Raw genomic sequence first — 20,317 nt, 5'->3', positions numbered from 1 at the left:
GGGTGTCCCTTGAGGATTGTATGCTGTCCAGGTGGTGTTTGGTGATTTAGGGTTTGGTTATCCAGACACCAGTGCCTAGTTGAGTGGCAAGATTTCCATGGCAAACAGGTCTCCTGCTCTTTGGAGACCCACCTGCCACCTGTGGTTATTTGATTTCATGTTTTCCAGATGGTAATTGGCAGTGTTAAGCCTCCCTGCTCAGTGCCGCGGTGGAATTTGATTGGCCTTGCAGTAGCTCTATATTTTCAATTGGCCTGGCCCATTTGCACTTTTCTTTTCACCCTGGTGCATCTTTAGCTTATGGTGGAATTCTGCAAATAGTGGCTTCGGCTCATTATATTTTTCTTTTTTCCCATTCTGAAAACAAGTTTGTAGTTCAAATTTTGACAGAACTGGGTGTTGTATTCGCAAATTTGCAGGGGTGGATTCAATATCTGTTGACAGGAAGGAAAATAAAATGACGGTGATAGCAGACGGAATTGATCCAGTGGTCGTAGTGTGCCGATTGAGAAAGTTCTGTCACGCAGAAATAATTACAGTAGGACCAGCAAAAGAGCCTGAAAAGAAAATAGAACCCAAGAAAGAAGAGCAGAAGCAGCAAGAAGAAGGTCAGATGAGTAAAGATGAAGATCAAGTTAAAAAAGATGAAAATGCTTTTGCTGAGTTGAACATGTCTAACCAGGCCATTATTGATCCCTATTTAGCTCTAACAGTTCCTGAGGAGGATCGAAATGCTTGTGTCCTTATGTAATCTGGCAGATGTCAAAAGTGCTGGTAGAAGTCTGAAGGACAGAAGTTGACATTGAATTTATATCATATTATTAATGGATTCTCTCCCTCATGTAAAATATATATAAATATTTTTCATTAACGTATAATTGTTGTGGTTTTGATCTTCCTGCACCTTTTATTGTTTTGAATGTGGGATGTCCTGTCCAGTTTGTGGTTGGCATTTCTTTTGACAGAGAGGAAGAATGGCAATGGTAACTTGTTCTCAAAATTAGAGCTATGGGTGATAGTACTTTCAATTCCAGGTAACATAAAATTCTGGGATGGATTAGGTCATCCGTGATTTACAATAATTTTAGCTTTAAAATATGTGTGTGGTAGGAAAAAGAGAGGGATTTAACTGGATTGAAAATGAATAAATGAGAAAAAAAATAAAAATTCTTTTGACTTTAGGATATAAAATAAAGGGATTGATATAAAATCATTTAAAAATATATTAAAAAATATATATTTTAATTTTTTTAATATTAATATATCAAAATAATTAAAAAATAATAATCTGAAATTTTTAATTAAAAAAAAAATGTTACATCCACACAAACAAACAGTATAAATCCAGCCCTGCAAATTTGCAAATACAAGGACGCTCAGTTCTGTTTAAGAGAGATCAATAGGTTCTCACAAAACAAGTCAAATCATAATTAGCTCTCGCTTTCTTATCCACAGAGCTTTGAGAGATTTAAACTACAGCCAACTTGGAAAGCTAACTGGGTAGGGGGGAGAGGCAGAGGCAGAGGGGCAGAAATATTTCTCCTTTTTCCAATTTGCAGCCGCTCGCGTCTGAGCAGCAGCGGCGTGTAGATGACGGTGTTACATATATTTGGGGCGTGTCCAGCCTTTTCCTTTTTCCGATTAGTTCACTGGTTTCTTCTGATTCCAGGCTTGGAATTTGGGCTTTCATAGGCCCGGGTCTATTAGTTGATCAAGATGCTTTTATTTTTTAATTTACTTAACTCGTCTATGTCTAGCTTATTTTTTTTTTTAAATAGTAAATTATGAATTAGTTCTTTAAGTTTGAGAAATAAATTATTTATTTTTTAATTTAAAAAAATGAATTATTAAGTCACTAGATCATTGTCGAGAACCCTTAATTTTTTATTACTTTATCCTGAGAAATAATTTTTTTACTCGTCAATCTTTTTATAACATCTATTTAAAAAAAAATAAAAAAAATTGGAAAAAGACTAAATATTTAGTTTTGAAATAAAAAATACTAACTAATATATATTTCTAAAAAATAAATAAAATAATTTATAATTTAGTCTTTACAAAAATAAATAAAATCACCATTTGTTTTTTCCAATAGCAAAGATACCATCCAATGACTAAATGTTATTCAGTTTTTTCTTCTGATTAAGGAAAATTTACAAGCAGAAACTTAATCTAGGTTTCTAGCAACTTTACAAAATCAAATAGAGAGTGGATATCATCCAATGTTAACCTTTAAAAAAGGCATATATTATCCCAAGCAATGCCACACGAAAGAGGTGATGGAAAAAATTGAAGGAAAAATAAAGAGCTTAAATATAAAAGCAAAATAAAGGAATGTTAGAATTAAAAAATCTATGGGGGCTGGTCATCAATCACAATAGCTAGATGATTCTATTTAATTATATCTATATAATCTAAAGAGATAATATTGACTAGATATTGTTTTATATGGTTAATCATCATTCATAATCAATTTGAAACGACATTTATTTTGTCTTTAGAATACCATTAACTGATCTAAGTCAACTGCTTCAAATCTTCATCTTCTATATTAAAAAACAAAAAAAAAAAATTTACCTAAATTCTCTTCAAACTCAGATTTTCCAGCACAAGAAAAGAAATAGGAACCCTAAACCCCTTTCTTCTTGCAAAGACATTAAGGAGCAAGTACACGCCTTTCTTAGCTAGGAGACTGAAGGGGGAATTTAAGCTTGTTAATTAATTGTTATTAAATATCAATGCAACCAGTGGATAAAAACGAACTTATTTTCTGGGCTTGAACTCTGCTGAAATATGAAGTGATGATCATTTACATTCCCATAGGAACAAAAAGAAAACACAAACAAAATTAATGGATTCAAAGAAAACTCAAAATCTTAATCATTTATGTGCTTAGTAAGGTTGTGCCTTGAATTCCTGGGCTTGGTGCTCTTCTTTTCGTTGTCACAAAGAATATGTTATCTGAAACAAGATGTGAATTATTTCTTTGAATCCCTCAAGATTGTTATTTTGACTGTAAATAGTTGAATAAGTATTCTCTTTCACAAGCATCGTGGTAGAACTCTTGACATGATGAGGATATGTGTTTTTGAACAAGAAGCACACAGACTAAGAGGCCAGATACTGTACATCAAGTATTCAAGACTGCCCAGTCTCCATGAACAATATTTTCTCTATCACATAGAGTCAATGCCGGCCTCAATATTCTAGTCTCTAAAGGTTGGTGAGTGATTTGATCATTGGAAATTTAAAATGTTTTCAGCGCTTGCAAGATGAGACCGTTTACTTGAAACATTTATAATGGCTAAGATAATATTATTTGGAAAGAAAAGATACATATTAGTTATTATTTCCATTATATTATGAAGGAAGAAAACAATAAATTAGACATCATATTCTTCCAAAAGGGTAAGCATATCAATTGTCAACAGTGTTTTCTTCCAAATGTACCCACACTACATCATGATAGGAAAGGAAAAAGAATGTTGGAAACTGCCAAAGACAAATCACTAGACAATTTACTAAATTCTTAAGATACGCTTTGAAAAATAAATGTCAGAAAGCACAGCCACCAACCCGCACAAGGATGTAATTACGACAACACGGTCAAAGGCTTTACTTTCCACGGCGAGAAAAGAATAGTCTCCATGAAAAAAAAACACCAATGGGAGGAACCATCTTATCGACTTTGAAATTTGGACCCTGTTCGATGTCATGGCTGACGTTCGAAAACGTCTTCAAGTGGTTTTGAAAATGGAAAATCATTGACATTAATTTTCTGGAACTAATTAAACCTTAGTTAACTTGACTTAAAGCCAATGTGGGGTCAAGTGTTTGTTGATGAATCCGAAGAAGGTACAAATAGAGTCTGAATGCATCTCAAGGATCCTGTCCGTTCCTTTCATATAATGTTGTTTCATCCACAGAGCATCACAACAAGCCCTTTCATCTCAACTTGAATCTCTGGGACCCCATTGAAACTGAAGCTTTCAAGCATGAGTTCATGCATTTTGTGGTTTCTTTTCTTGCAAGTAATTCACCACTCTTTCTCCATCTCATTAGCTAGAGGAGAAAGCGAGATAGACAAGCTTTCGCTACTAGCTTTTAAGGCTCAAATCTCAGACCCCCCTGAAAAACTAAGCTCGTGGAATGAATCGAGACCACACACAATATAAACAACTTTGATTCCTATTGTAGCTACGCTGGAGTTGTCTTTGCTGATGCTTGCTTAGAGGGGGTCAATGGAGTTCCAGATATTGTTGAATGCTCCTTTGTGCAATCAAGCATCACTGATTTGCCTTTCTTTGCCTCTAAGGTGAGTCAATGGTCAGAAGCTAGGCACCAGCTTCACATCACAAGCTGGGCTTGATACGGATAAATCTCTAAGCTGATTGCTGCCGTGATGCTGCAGGCAAGGCTAGGAAAGAATGGCGTGGAGGAAGTCTTTGGATTGGGTCCTCTTTCAGACTATGAACAACATTACAACAGGGTCTTGAAAGCCTCAAGCCGGAGCTTAAAGCTTCTATAGAGAAGGGAGTTGAGTTTGCCAATCAAAATCAATTGGACAAGTTATGCAATATTTTTTAATCATATTTTGGAACAGTATAGTCACTGTTTTCCCGGCATATGAAAATTTAGTTAGTCTATGGATTTTTCAAGTTTCAAATTTAATTAGTCACTATTTTGGAATCAAATTTCTTATGAAAAATTCAACTACTATGGAGATGGATTTAATTAGTCTAGGACAGATTTATAGACAAAATTTCTGTCATGGTGGAGTGTCTTTTAGTGTGTTTCAAACTCAGTCGATGAGTTGTTGTTTCAATGGCAAAATAATGATCAACGGCAAGTTTAAGAGAAAGTCATCGCCACTACTCTCATATAGTATTGCTTGGAGTATCTGATTAAGAACCTCAATAAGGACACATTACACATGAATGAATAAAATATATACAAAAAAGAGGGGGAACACCTTATTCAATGTGACACACTTTGCAACCTTCACCATGTTCTTGTAGAATGGATATGAAAATTGAAAGGTTCAAAAGCTTTAGCCCATATAGCAACAGACTTGGGCATAGACATATTGAGGCTCGAGTGAAGCTCAGAAAAGAAGTTGGGGTTTTCGGAATAATTCACTGCGCATTTCTCAATTGACTTGAATGTCTTCGGATTGGTGTTTTTACAACGTCGAGACATTTCGATGTTGTGCACAAAAATCTATCTCATTTGCAGCTCTTTTGGGATGATAAATTATTGTATAAAAATTTGAGAAATACACATGCCAAAATGACTAGTCCTGCCAAATACTTGATGAACCTGTAATAAGGAATTTCATCGAGCATCTAACACCCTTTATTGAACCTCTCCACTGATGTCATGTTTACCAGTATCTTGTTCAGAGTTTCATCGACTTTGAAAATTGGACCCCATTTGATGGCATGTTTAACGTTGGGAAACGTCTAGGGGTTATGAAAATGGAAACTCATGAACATTAATTTTCTTGAACAGTTTATGAAAATTGGACCCTATTTGAGTTTATGAAGTAACTTAATAAAACGTCTAGAAGAGGCACCTCACCTTCAAGGAGAATACCAAGCTTCATGAGAGAATGTGCAGCCTTGCTAAACATGAGGCACCGGAATCTTGTCAAAGTATTATATGCATATGCTGGCGTTGATCTTCAATGTGATGATTTTAGAGCTCTTGTTTATGAGTTAATGATCAATTAAAGTCTAGAAGAATGGTTGCATCCAAACCAAACATTGTATCAGGAAGTGCATGAGCCAAGAAATCTTAATCTCATTCAGAGGTTAAACATTGCAATTGATGTGGCTAATGCGCTCGACTATTTGCACAACCATTGCAAAACGCCTATTGCTCATTGTGATCTTAAGCCTAGTAATGTTCTTCTCGATGGAGATATGACTGCTCATGTTGGGGACTTTGGATTGTTAAAGTTCCTTTCTGAAGCATCCTGTCAGACAAGCTCTGTTGGATTAAAAGGCACCGTTGGCTACGCAGCTCCAGGTAACACACAGCACTAGAAGGATATGTATTCCATTATTTACTATTTTTCTCTTGACATTCACCTGAAAGGTCATGAACAACCCTGATTAATTAACCATGCAAACAAATGGACTGCAGAGTATGGCATCGGAAGCGAGGTGTCAACTTTGGGGGATGTGTACAGCTATGGCATCCTACTGCTGGAGATGATTACTGGAAAGAGACCTACAGATAGCATGTTTAAAGATGGAATAGAACTTCACAATTATGTTAAAATGGCATTACCTGACCGTGTAGTTGATGTTGCGGATCCGAAACTTGTGATAGAAGTTGATCAGGGAAAAGACGCTCATCAAATCCTGGAGTGTTTGATATCAATTACCAAGGTAGGAGTGTTTTGTTCAGAAAAGTTTCCAGGAGAGAGAATGGGCATCAGCAATGCTGTAGCTGTATTGAATCGAACCAAGGCCAATTTTCTCGAAGGCATGAACAGCTACCCTCCTAGAAGTTCCAGCTGGCCCTGCAGGGTCCAGGCGACTTCGAAGTGAGTGTGTGACATGAGGATTAATAGAGTTCAAATATTGTAACTTGCTTATTTGCATTAGCATGAGTCCTACCTAGCTACTAGTCCGAAGCGTCCCTGAAAGGGCACGAAACCTGTTTAAGTGCCTGTCTTGTTCAAGCATTCTGTTCTGTGTAACTAAACGTTATGCAAAAATCAAGCACTCTCATTTTACATGTCACTTTTTACTTGACAAACGACAGGAACTATGCCAAGCTATACAAATTAACTGAGCTTCTACCGGCAACAAAATTCACTAAAAGAAGGATTGCTTTGACATTGTTAATTATGAGTAATTTTGGTGACGAGAAATAAAATCCTCTAATTAATCTCAAGCCCTTAACATTTACTTCTAATTAACATTAAAGACTGTTAATAATGGCGACGGATTGCCTTCTGCTCGTGACCTTGCTGCCGATATTCTGCTGGAACGTGAGAGAGGTTACGAGTGTTCTTGTCAAGCATCCATTGTAATTCCCTTGAGAGCGAGCCCATTGAAGTTTTGATTCATGGAGAATACATTCCAAGGTTGACGTCATGCATGTGTTCCAAATCGAGAATGAAGTAAACTGAATTAGTCTCTTTGAAACGCATTCCAAATATAATTATTAAATATAATATGATAACGAAGTTGTTCCAATCCACCAATCTTGAAATTAAAACCTCTAAAACCCAATTACACATGATAACATAAAAAAAAAAAACAAGCTGTGAAGAGAAGTGATAGAGAAATATCATACATATAAGAAATATAAATATTCAAAACGGTATGAAAGATGAGTAGAAGTTGACAAAAGATACTAAAAGATTCATCGTGTTGAAGATTTAAAAGCAGGGCCGAACTAGAAGGTGGTGGTAATCGGAAATTGACCAAGCACTGTCGCTAGCTGTGATATTTATAAATGCTTTCTTGACTAGGGAAATTAATTATTATTGATATTGCCTCGCCAACGTGCTAAACCACTGTTTGAGAATTAGTGGGTTAATCTTTTGACCGATCATGTCATGTAATTAATTGATTTAGGGAAATCTAAACAACTGTTAAATCCAAGTGGGATCTGAATATATTTTTTTAATTTTTCTTAAGTGATATTGTTTTAAAAATAAATAATATGAAATTGTTTTTTTTATATATATATACATACCTTGGGTTAACCCACCGTTTTATATAAAACTCAAGGCTGAGACAGCACCTACTCAAGAGAGGCAAATTACCATCCTACGAAGGAATATGGCCACCCCGAGCCTTATTTTAAAACATTTTTTTCCCACCGCCTGGCATCAATATCAACTTATTCATTTTAAAGTCTAGAGTTAAGTGGATGATTTTAATGCATGATCCTGAGGACTGTTCAGTTATTGCTCATTAAATAGCAGTAGGTTAGTTATATCACTCGTATTTTATTTTATTGTGGGTCAGATTTTTTATTTTAAAAAAATTATTTATATATTTTTTAATATATTTTGTAGTTTCAACTTATTGATTTAATTCTTAAATTTATTATTTTTTCAATTAATATAAATATTTAAATTAATCTATATGTATCTTAATTAATTTTATAAACTCTAAAATTAATAAACATATAATTCTCTAATCATTTTAAAATTTGACATTAAAGTTAGGAGTGTACTGTATCTTACGTTGAGATTGTATCATGAGCAATCAATGAGACTGTTTCTCTTTGGGTTTGTGGGGCCCATGATTTTGCTCGTAGAAGAATCCATTAGTTTTGATCCTAACTTGAATATGCTTGGCCCATTAGTCCTTTTCAATGGATGACGGCCCATTAGTCCTTTTCAATGGATGACGGCCCATTGATTTTCTTTATCTGTTTCCTATCTACACACAGGAGCTTCTCGAATTGTTTCCCACTGGTCAACTCAGCCGAATGCTCTTTTTTTTTTTACCAAACCAATTGTTGCACCTACTAGTTTTCTTATTCTTTTCTAGTTTTAATTTTTCAATAAAAAAATAAAAAATATATTCATTTGTTAAAAACAAAATGAATTTTTCAAATACAAAATATATCACAATTACAAGTTTACAACTGTTTTTCATTAAAATAATAATTCAGAATCATAGTTTATAGTACTCATATTACTTTTGGGTTATAATCTAATTTTAGAATATTAATTTTATTTCATTCAAATTAAAAATTAGTTAGCTGAACATAACGTTATATTGTAAGCACTGTTTTCTAAACATGAAAAATAAAAATAAATAAATGTGATAACGTTATATTAAAAATCTATTAAAAATTAAAAAACATAATTTTTTTTGTTAATGGAATATTCATGATTTTTTTTTAAATCTAAATTAAAAAAAAATTAAAGGGTAGAGGCTTGATGTCTAGCCCAATAAACATAAATAGATGTGTATGAGTCTGCAAGCTTAGAACCAAGTGGTTGATCCTCTTCTTTTTTTAAGGGGCGAACAACATATAATCCACTCTTTCTTTTTATGAAAAAGAAAGGCACCCGACATATTATCTAAATTTTGATTATCAGAGAGCTGGTTGGAAAATTTGATAAGGATGTTTTGGGTTCAAAAATCTATTTTTAACATGTTTTAATTTAAAAATATCTATTAAACATCCTTAACACCTCATTAAATCAATTTCTTAACTCAAAATACCCTTGAATTAATCCTAAAATAAAAAATCAAACTGATAAAAAATTCTCTCTTAATCTTAATTTATTTTTTCAAGCAAAAAAAAAATCTAAAACATTTTAATAGAATTGTTTTTGAATAAAACTAATTAATATCAAAATCATCTTTTTTTTATCACTAAAATATGACCAACCGTGATTAAAATATAAAATTTAAATTTTATATTTTCTTAATCAAAACCTTTTTTGTATTCATTCATTTCCTTTTGTTTTGTCAAAAACATCTTTTTATATTAGTAGCAAGATAATTTTTTAAAAAAAAAGATTTAGGTGATTAAAATAAATACTTTGAAAATTACAATGATTTAAATTAATGAGGAAAAAATATTTTTTTTTATCAAAACTCTCTTTTTTTATTTATGTATATTTTTTTGAGGAAAACATTTTATTTTTTCATTAGAAACATGTTTTCCAAATTGAGATTTATCATGATCTGTAAAGCAAGCTTCAATCCAGGAAAAAACAAATTCACGCCTTGATAATTTATTTGTAACTATATTAAAAAGATCAAAAAAATAATTAGTTTGAGAAAAGTATATAAAACAAAAGGCACTGCAGCCATTTTTCCCGACAATTAATGGCGGCCATCTCCCTCACGATAGTTGAAGGAATCCAGCCAGCACATCGTTAAAAACACCGTTCAATGAAATATCTTACGATAATGAATTTATAAAAATTTACGATAATGAATTTATAGAAATTTAAATTAGATAATTTCATTAACAAAATTAGATGTATAGATTTGAAGTTTTTAGATATAAAGTAAAACTTTGAAATATTTTGTTGAATAGTTGTTGTAATTTAGATATCTTCTGGGTTAGATTTGAGCGTAGAAGACTTTGTGGAGGGTTTTTTTTTTAATTACTTTTATTTTGCTAGATTCATTAAAAATTAGATTAATTAATAATAATTGTTAATTTTAAAAGAATCTTATTTTAAATTAAATAAGAAGTGTTCCTAAGCATAGGAGGAATTCTCTCTGAAATGAAAAGTCTAGGCATGCTTAGACTTGGAATGCCAAGTTCCAATTTAGTAACTGACACATCATCAACTACAATAATTTTCTGCCCATATCAAAAAACCAAGATTGAAGTTTTTGAACCCTCAAACCTAAATCTCAACATATTTTTAATCAAAAATACTAAAAAACAAAAAAACCTTAATAATCTTATTCTCAACCACAAAGCAAATTTTAATAAAATTAAAACTTAAAATCAATTAAATTATAATAAGATTAAAAATCAAATAACCTTTATTGATATCCTATCACTGATATAAACTCGTAATACCATAATTAATGGTTTTTACAGCTAGAATGTATCTCCTTGAAAGTTTTTTATTTTTATTTTTTTGAATGATTCTTTTTTGTTCTAACTCAAATTTTAGAATTGAAATATAAAAAATAAAGTTTATTGATCAAAATAAAAAGTTGAAAACTATAATGACAAAAAAGTTGAAAGATACACCTCCTAAATAGTAAAATCAAAGCTTAATTCTTTCTTTTTTTAAAAAAAAACCCTTTTCAACTATAATCTAAAATTCCATTTCATAGCACTATCTTTAATGTAATGTAAAAGTAATCTTTGTACTACCGTGTTCACAAGAACATGCATCCCAAAACATGTTCTAACACATAAAACTATATTAATGTAACTTCTAATCATCATATAAAAAAATTCATTGAGTGAAATATAAATAACAAAAAACTTTAGAGACCTAAAGAGGAAATCAACCTTAAAAAAACTGGAGTGTTGATGAACAGTGAAAAACTGAGCACTTTTAAGTTTTTTTATTTGTTATTGTTAATGTTAATTTATAATTATTTTTATGAGGAAAAATGTTGTTGAAGATATGTGATATCTTTACAGACCATCACGTGAACTCTTATCAAAATTATTGGAAGGATGAATCTACTATTTATTGAAAGATAATTTATGATATTAAATTAAAAAATTTAAAGGTTTTGTTTATAATAAGATATTCAAAGCAACGTATACGACCCACCTTCAATGATACCCGCTCCAGCCACCACGCTGTGGTCCCTGCAAGCGACCCAGCCCCTAGCTTCCTGCCAATAAGATAAGTACGACATGCGTGCCGACATTTGGTGCTTGAATGAAGAAGTTGGGAACAGGCAATTGATTTCGCTTACTGATGGCGGCATAAAAAACCGGGCCAAGCACCAAGAAGAAATGGGCTAAAAAGAGTCCAATCACAAGAAAAAGGGCTCAAACCCAAGCCCAACACAAGAAACAAAAAAACTCAAAACCAAGCCCAGCACCAACACCAGGAGGAAAAAGGGGGCTAGAAAACCGAACCCACAGAGAAAGAAACAAGGCTGCAAAACCGAGCCGAGAGGAGAAGAAAAAGGGTTGCAAACCGAGCCGAACACCAAGCAGAAGATGGTCTCGAAACCGAGCCCAAGAAGGAAGGAGAAGAGAAGATCTGAAAACCAGGCTTAATAATGCTGGAAAAGGAGTTCGAATCCAATCCGAGCACATTGATCCCTTCATTTTCTGTCTGTCTTGGGCAATTCTTTTTGTTCTTTTTATAGACATGCCACATGATGTCTAGGCATGCTTTATAGAAATGCCACATGATGTCTAGGCATGCTTTGGCCGCTACAACCACCTAAAAATACATGTATAGACATCTAGACGCACAGCTATCTAAAAATAACATTCTCTCGCATTTCATCTTCTTCTTTTTTCTATACGTTGCATTCCTTCCATCCTTCACTATCTCATATTATATTATAAGAAGCTTTAAAATGTACGAGAAAGCAATGTAATTTTTCTTATATTTTTTTTAAATTGTTTTTTTTATATTTTTTTAAATTATCTGCATTAATTTTATTTTTTAATATTAAACATGTTGATAATTTAGCTTTACAGTTTTTTTTTTTAAAATATATTATGGATTGATATAGTGTTTTTTCAAATGAATTTTTTTAGTTTTTTTTTAAATGATATTTGTCGATTTTATTTTTTTTCATATTAAGCTGGTTGAGAATTAAGCTTTGTAGTTTTTTTCTTTAAAATATTGTGGATTGCTACAATATTTCTGCACATGATTTTTATTTTGCTATAATGTTTCCTCACATATTATTTTATTTTTTTCAAAATTTTCTTTGTAAAATTAAATTTTTTAATATTAAACTAGTTAGGAATTCAGCTTTGTAATTTTTTTTCTTTAAAACATTGTAGATTTTTACAATGTTTCCCCACATATTTATTTTGTTTTTTTTCCAAAATTATCTTTATTGAATTTATTTTTTTAATATTGAGCTTATTTAGAATTTCAATTTTGTAGTTTTTTTTAAATCATTATTAATTGCTATACTGTTTTTCCATATTATTTTATGTTTTTTTGTTATGATTTTTTCTACAATTATCTTTTTATTTTATTTTTTAATATTGAGTTGATTGATAATTATAACTGTAGTTTTCCTTACAAAACATCGTGGATTGTTATAGTGCTTCCCTACATGATTTTTTTCAAATTTATATTATATATATATATATATATATATATATATATCAAATTGGTTAAGAATTTAACTATGTACTTCTTCTTTTTTAAAACATTATTCTCACATGATGTTTTTTGTTATAATATTTTTTTTAAATTATCTATTTTTTTTTAATATTGAATTAGTTGAAAATTACAACTGTAGATTTCTTCACAAAACACTACAAATTATTATAGTATTTTTCTATATAGTTTTTATTTGTTATGATTTGTTTTAAAATTATTGATTTTATTTTTTTAATATTAAACCGATTAAGAATTTAATTTTATAATTTTTTTAAAAAAATATTATAGATTGCAATAATATTTCTCTATATAGAATTTTTTTAATTTTTTATTATGATTTTTTTATATAAAACTGCAGCAGTGCGTGAATATATACCATCTAAAAGGAGACTATTTTCTGTAGGAGAACACAAACCAGCAGCCAAGTTACTTCACATATTTTTATCAGAATCTATTAAACAGTCGTAAAAAGGCTCATAATCATTTGAATTTCTTTTTTGGATTTCATCACTAACATCCTATATGTACGTTTTCATCAAGTTTCAGCTATTACTGAATAAATCCAATCCGGTCCTCTAGAGTTACATAGATCAGCATAATTAAGTCTTAGCTACCTAGTTTTAAAAAATAAATAAAGGCAACATTACCTGGGCAGGCGATTGAATAGTATAAAATGTTTAGGTATCTCAAGACAAAAATTGCACAAATCAATTCCCAGTTTAATCGCACTTGGAAAATTAAATTGCTTCATACTCATTAACGCCAAAGAAATTGATAATTAATTATGTAGCTTCTCGTTTTTGTAATGTACTGATGTGATGAAAAGCCTAAAACATATTCATAAAATAATAATAATAATAAAAAAAAAACTAATAATAATACTAATAATAATAATAATAATAACCCTTTTAAAAAGGAACTCATTAACACCAACACAGGTTTTGGTTGTGGCTGGGTAAAATACTTGTTTTTGTTGTGGCTTGACAACATCTTTCTCCCTCTCTTTTTTTTTCAGTTACTTTCTCTGTCCTTTATTAACATTCAGAACTAAAAGGTGAGAAAAATTAAGTTTCATGGTTGAAATGTAAAAATCTAAAACTACATGGATCAAATATAAAAAAAATAAAAATTCCACGGAATAAAGTTATTTTAAATTACACTATCATGCACAAAGTGTATATGAGTTTATGTGTATAGTAGTGCTTGCTCTTTTAATTTACAGGGTAATGTCTTTTAAATTGATTCTTAAAGTAAACTATTATTTTGACCTTCATTCAAATGAAAAGAAAGGGCACTGCAGCCATTTCCCGCGCGATGGGTGAAGGATTTCAGCCGCTACATCGTTAAAAACTCCATTAAATGACATTTCCTTTGATGATGAATTTATAGATATTTAAATTACATAATTTCATTAACAAAATTAGGATATATATAGATTTAGAAATTTCTTAATATAAATTAAAATTTTTGAAATTTTGTGTTGATTAGTTGTATGAAATTTGTTTAAAAAACATGATTAATGACCAAATTTGATGCAAAATTAAAAATAGGTTTCATTTTTTTAGGTTAAAATTTTATTAGAATTTAATCTTCAACATATACTTTTTAACATAAAATATTAATATGATTTAAATAAATTATGCTAAATAAAAAATTAATTTTAAAAAATTTTAATTGATATGTTTTAATAAAACCTAAAACTTTATTTCACATTAAAAAAAACTTTCCTAATGTATAATGCATATTTTAAGAATTAAGATTTGACTCCAAAGATACATGAGTTTTACAATAGAGATTATCTAAACAAAGTAAATTTTGAGCTTAAATCTATATACATGAGCTAGCTTGACTTAAGCGCTTGGATGTTAGTTCATTGTAAAATATTTTTAAACCATAAGAGATTAATTTTTACCAATTTAAATTTGTGTTTTGTTATGGATAATGAAAAGTTATATCTAGTAAATGAAAATTTGTATTTTTTTAAAATAGAATACCATTAATTTAATTATATCTTTATAAAAAGATGTCTGTTTATTTTTTTTCATAATCCATTTCAGGGTTATTCCCCTCTAAATTTACATTTTTTTCTTTTTAATATAAAAATAAATAATAGATAATAATATCTAGGAGACTAATGATGTGGAAAAAATAAGTTGAGGAAGGATTTCAAATATGCATAAAATCAAGCTGTAATTTTAGAAGAAATCAGAAGCCTAATTATACCTCATTATACTTAATACTAAAAAAATAATGCAGATTCAATATCAAATTAAATTATTATTGGATAAATTTATATAAAAAATAAGTCTAATGACATAATTAATGTTCTAATATGTCAATTTGATTCAATCATAGGCCAAATTAAAGGTTTAATTATGTTTAAGAATTATTTTGGGTCTAATTAAAAGATTTAATTAGGTATAAGGACTTAGTTATACTTTAAATGGGTCAAATAAATTTTATTAAGGGTTTAATTGGTGAAAAAATAAGTATGAGACCTAATTTGGGCTTAATTGAGAAAATTAAAATTTTAAAAGATAAAATTTAATTTTTACCAAGTCAATTGATTGAAATCTTGGATAAAATTACAAGAAAAATCAAAAGTTTAAAGTCAATTAAAGCTTCTCCAGCACCGAGAATACTATTAAAAGGCTTTTAAGATAGATAATAAGATTTTGAGAAGAATGACCATGAAACTTTACTTGGATATGGAAATCATATATAAAAGGTCATTTTATGAGACTCTATTTAAGTGTTTGAATGAAAATAAAATTGAACGAGCTATGAAGAAGATACACAAGGTAATTTATGCCACCCACATCAATGGCTATACAATGGCAAGATAAATGCAAAGATTTGAATATTTCTTGTTGACCACGGAGAGAGATTGTGCAAATTATGTCAGAAAATATTACAAGTGTCAAATATATGGTGATAAGATAAATGCACCCCTGAAAATTATTTATCAATATGACCTCGACTTGACTCTTTGATATATGGGGTTTAGATGTCAAAGAACCAATTAATTTAAAAACTAACAATGAATATGGATTTATTTTGGTTAGCATTGACTACTTCACTAAATTGATAAAGATCAATTCTTATGCCCACATGACACAAAAAATAATAAAAAAATTCATTGAAAAGGATCTACTTTTTTGTTATAGCTTACCAACAAGATTAATAGCTGATAATACTCAAAATTTTAATAAAAAACTGATTGCTAACCTCTGTACAAAATGAAAGATAAATAGTAAATTATTGCAACCACACTGCTAACATAATAATAAAAAAATATTTTAAAGTCAAAGAATTAATTATTACTTCAATCTACCTTTTCAATCTATTTTATATTACCAAGTATTATAAGTTATTTTACTTTTATATGTTGATATGTATATTTATGTTTTTTTTTAAAATTAGAGCATAGAAATTACAGGTTTGGATTTGATTCATGAAGAATTATTTCTTCTATTCCAACTCATTATTTTATCAAATCTATGAAAGAAATAATCTAATTAATTTTTTGGTATATTTCTAATAAAGCTTGAAGAGGTTTTGTCAATTCAAAAGAGATTTATTTTATGATTATAATGTTAATGTTTTATTATGGATTTATAGTGATTAATTAAAAGATAATAATGTGAAAATTAATGTGATTAATATTAATCCCTCAAATTTTTAACTCCCAAAATCAACTATAAAAAGAAGGTGGTGAATAAAGAGTTCAAGACAATGTTTTTATTTTTTATTATTTTAGATATTCTTTCTTAACTTAAAATTTAATGTTTTTCTCTTGATTCTTTAAGCTTTATATTTCTTCCAAACCAATAATTTAGATTCATTTTATTGAGAGGTTATTAAATTCATTTATTTTGATTTAAAAACCTTGTTTAAAAATACATTTCACTAAAATAAGATTATTTAATCCTGAAACAATATTTGTATTAAGAGATGAGTAATAAAATTTAAAAAATAAATAATTTATTATCGACAACAAGAAAATTTTATTATTTAAAGTATTTTAACAAGTAAATATTTTAATTTAAATATAGATATATTATTTAATTAATATTGATGGTAGTGTCTTTATATATGTTTTTCGTTTGTATTTTGTGTGTGTAATGGATAACGAAAATAGATTTTTGACAGTGACTAGTGGAATTCCTACAGAAAGAAAGGAAGAAGAATCCATCTAAGAAGAAGGGATAATCAGTCTAATTCTTAATGAAATATTTCTTATACTTTAGAGTGAGCCTCTAATAACATGCTGTAAATTTTATTTACAATTACTATATCCGATGGTTTTATCTACTTCCAATATTTTTTATTACTGGATTCCATCAAAGTTGTTGTAACTCAATTTAACTCTGGATATCCAAACTTTTAAAAAAATATGACAATTCGGTCAGTTTTTTAAAATTATGACTCAGGAGTATTTTAATTTTGACATCAAGCTTTAAAAAATAAAACAAAATAAAAAAATTTACAACTAAAAATAAAAATAAAAAAATCAAGAAGAAAAATAGAAGAGTGAAATAGCCTCGAGTTTCTGTCTTAGGTTTTGGTATATGGTTGGATTCGGGTGTGAATTAGCTGTAAATGATATTTTAACTTATAAAAATTTATTTTTTGTCAATCTATTTTTATTTCGTCAGCCATTAATAAATAGTTTTAACAATAACTTTTTTCTTCTTGGACAATTTAGTTTTCTAAAGTATAAAAAAAAGAAGTTAAAGGGAGATGTTCTTCAAAACTTGCAATAGCTCTTTGCCTTCTTCTCTTTAGTATTTTCAGCTTCGTTTACCTATGGTCTTGCTTTGTTTTTACTCTATTCTATGGCTTAGTTCTAGTATTTTATTTAGAGATCTTTTAGTCTCCTTGTTTCTTTAGTTCCTAGATTTTCAAAGAAAATGGAAGTAAGTTGCTGGAATCCCAAGAATGATCTGCAAGAAGATTGTTCATTTTAATTAGTTTTAATGACAAAGGACTTAATCCTTAACAACATCTTCCTTTCTTCATGCAATTTAATCTAAACAATTGCAATCTATGAAATCACCAGAAGCAAGAACATTTCTTCTCTTCATCAAGTTATCACAGTCAGTGTAATTAGTTTTTCTCTTTAACGTTAACTCCCTTCTTTTTTTCTAAGGTTCATCTGTTGCATGGGCTTTAGCTCATGCAATTCAGACAAGGCTGAGGTTATGCCAAGCCGCCAATGACCCAAATGATGAGAGGGTATCCACCTTATCCACACAGAAAATTGTACAGAATGCACTTCACAAACACTTGACAGATAGATATCATAGCTGAACAAATAGAGAAGAAGAGCATCTAAAGGCAAAGGTTAAATCCTTCGGAAGTATAAGCTTGTTGATGGGGAGCTTGTTCATGATGGGCCTGAAAGTCATGCTGATGCGCTCCTTGGATGGTGTTGGAGTGGAAATGAAAACTCATGGATATATTTGAACATACAAGGGAAAAATTGGGGAATGGATGGCACACGAGTCATTGCAGTAAATGCAGTCCTTCGATATATTTATTCCAATTATTACTCCTGTCTCTTGACACTTGCAATTCACTCATGAATGTGTTTTATCTCCCTGAGCTGATGAATGTTTTTTGTTATTTGCTTGGCACGGTTTATTAGTTAGTTTGCTTACAATATAGTTATTTAACATATAAGTTAAGCTGACTCGCAAAACTGTGATCTAAAATTTAACCTAGATCAAGTTTCAATTTAAAATAGAAAAAAAATTCTTTAGTCAAACCCAACTAAACCGAAATTATAATATTTTTTTTGTTTTAATAAAAATAATAATATAGTGACTTATGAATTGAATCGACAACCCATCTTTCTTTTGATCCAGAAGCTAAATGCTTTCTCTATTTAGAGTGAATTGTGTTGTTCAGCCAGGTTCCACTGCTAAACATCCATTCCAATTTTAAAGAAAACCTAGCTTTAGTTAGGTTTTAAGTTAATGGATCACCTGACAGTGCCAGGTTTTATAACTATGCTATTCTATGATACTAGTGAAATTGAAATGATCTTCAGAACAAATTCTAGCTGCCTAATAACTTCCACAAACTGGCGAAAAATTGGAAAGTGGAAAACAAACAAAATCTGATGGTTGGCTGCTCATTGATTCATTGAACAAACTATTTTCTCATTTCCCAACTATTACACAGGGGAAGCTATAACTTTCACAGAAGAAAATGGTAAGTTGAAAAATGACTCCTTTATTCCATGAGGTATGATTACTATTTGAAAAATACAGCACAGTAGAAATGAATATTATGAATCTATTGATTCATTCCTCGTACACATGCTCGTTCATGCAAGAATGCGTGCCAACATACGTTGGATGTAACCCATCCCTGTTGAACATAGCCATGAATCATGATTTGATGGGTCGGGTGGCACATAACCACTGCCTTGGGGTCTCAAGATCATCATTTGTGGTTGTCGGAACATGCCAACTACCATTTTCTGACTCCTGCGTTCACAAAACCATCATAAACCAAAATCTCTTGAAAGCTCCCATATAATGATGAAAAACATTAGCATGAATGCAGACTTATGGTTGAACATCGCACCTGAATAACAATTGAGTAGGGAGGAGGCATCTGCAAAGCAATTCCAGATCGCGATACTGAGAGTCGGACCTGCAAATATTTCCAAGAAAGATGAGTTCCTATATAATACATGGCATTATCAATTTCTTCTAATACTGAATATATTGGAACACGTTTTTTATTTATGAAATTCGATTAATCACATTCTTGGGTGAGTTTAAACTGGACGCTCCAAGAAAACTTTGACATATTCTGAAATGTTATTTCATGCAATGTAAGACAACTATTAGATCATATAATATTCAGTAGCCCTTAAGCAATGTGAGGTAAACATGCTCTTAGGCAAACAGTGCATAATATCAATGAATTCAGAGCAAAACTTGGAAGCCCATAAATATACAACATCATGGACGTATCACCAGAAAGTACCTAGTTTAGAAAACGCTCATGAAAAAGCAAAACAGGGAGGTTTCACCTACTTCTCAATCAGAGAAAAGCTTAGTTTTGTAAATCTGTGAACCAACACAACATAAAACATATATATACACCACATGCATCTGAAAGAGTTGAAATACCTGATGCTTTTCCTTCCATCTTGGAAAAAAGGAAGTCCCTAGCAACTGAAACAAGTGGTCCCTCATTTCATCATTTGTCACCAACAAACACTTATAGCAAACAGCAGCATATAACCAGTACCTGTAAATAAACATGGCACAAATACAGCAAAAGAATTACAAAGGAGAAAGTGCCTAACGGCAACCATGTAGATTGCTAGGATGCACCTTAGCATTTGGTTGTGACACTTAGCAAGTTCTATCATACAAGGCCATAACAATTGCTTAAAAAGATGATGGTTTGCAAAGATTCTAACGTTTATACTCAAATACCAAATAACTGAAATCATAGCATACATAAGAGGTCGGTATCTTTCCTACTCCCAAAACCTATGGCATGCAGCAGAAA

At 30.4% G+C, this 20,317-nt stretch overlaps 3 protein-coding genes across 4 annotated transcripts in view; 2 read left to right on the top strand and 1 right to left on the bottom strand.

Moving 5' to 3' along the window:
* LOC105135295 (uncharacterized) overlaps positions 1 to 900 on the top strand; it is a 2,913-nt gene extending 2,013 nt beyond the window's left edge. For both annotated transcript variants that reach the window (XM_011040119.1, XM_011040118.1), the window contains exon 3: positions 420 to 900. In XM_011040119.1, coding sequence (XP_011038421.1) covers positions 420 to 751 — 332 coding nt within the window. In that variant the 3' untranslated portion in view covers positions 752 to 900. The remainder of the gene's footprint in view (positions 1 to 419) is intronic.
* A 4,702-nt stretch (positions 901 to 5,602) lies between these two features.
* Positions 5,603 to 6,752, top strand: LOC105135292 (probable LRR receptor-like serine/threonine-protein kinase At3g47570). The gene is made up of 2 exons (XM_011040114.1): positions 5,603 to 6,030; positions 6,148 to 6,752. Exons 1-2 carry the CDS (start codon positions 5,925 to 5,927, stop codon positions 6,555 to 6,557), a joined length of 516 nt encoding a protein of 171 aa, XP_011038416.1. The 5' UTR covers positions 5,603 to 5,924; the 3' UTR covers positions 6,558 to 6,752.
* Positions 6,753 to 18,885: 12,133 nt separating this feature from the next.
* Positions 18,886 to 20,288, bottom strand: LOC105135291 (proteinaceous RNase P 1, chloroplastic/mitochondrial-like). Its single transcript, XM_011040113.1, has 3 exons — positions 19,930 to 20,288; positions 19,376 to 19,444; positions 18,886 to 19,275 (listed from the first exon to the last, which is right to left on the bottom strand). Exons 1-3 carry the CDS (start codon positions 20,062 to 20,064, stop codon positions 19,177 to 19,179), a joined length of 303 nt encoding a protein of 100 aa, XP_011038415.1. The 5' UTR covers positions 20,065 to 20,288; the 3' UTR covers positions 18,886 to 19,176.
* Positions 20,289 to 20,317: the final 29 nt, after the last annotated feature.

The sequence above is a fragment of the Populus euphratica genome, unplaced genomic scaffold (assembly GCF_000495115.2).
Source record: "Populus euphratica unplaced genomic scaffold, PopEup_1.0 scaffold72.1, whole genome shotgun sequence".
Taxonomy (NCBI): Eukaryota; Viridiplantae; Streptophyta; class Magnoliopsida; order Malpighiales; family Salicaceae; genus Populus; species Populus euphratica.
The sequence above is the reverse complement of the archived record's forward strand: the minus strand, read 5'-3'. Positions and strand labels throughout refer to the sequence as shown.

What these genes read in the sequence shown, in the direction of transcription:
- LOC105135292 (XM_011040114.1), top strand. Translation starts at nt 5,925, where the DNA reads ATGACTGCTCATGTTGGGGACTTTGGATTGTTAAAGTTCCTTTCTGAA. An exon ending in CGTTGGCTACGCAGCTCCAG is followed by an intron (nt 6,031 to 6,147) that starts GTAACACACAGC and finishes AATGGACTGCAG; the next exon opens with AGTATGGCATCGGAAGCGAG.
- LOC105135291 (XM_011040113.1), bottom strand. Translation starts at nt 20,064, where the DNA reads ATGTTTATTTACAGGTACTGGTTATATGCTGCTGTTTGCTATAAGTGT. An exon ending in GATGGAAGGAAAAGCATCAG is followed by an intron (nt 19,445 to 19,929) that starts GTATTTCAACTC and finishes AAATATTTGCAG; the next exon opens with GTCCGACTCTCAGTATCGCG. An exon ending in CCTACTCAATTGTTATTCAG is followed by an intron (nt 19,276 to 19,375) that starts GTGCGATGTTCA and finishes TTGTGAACGCAG; the next exon opens with GAGTCAGAAAATGGTAGTTG.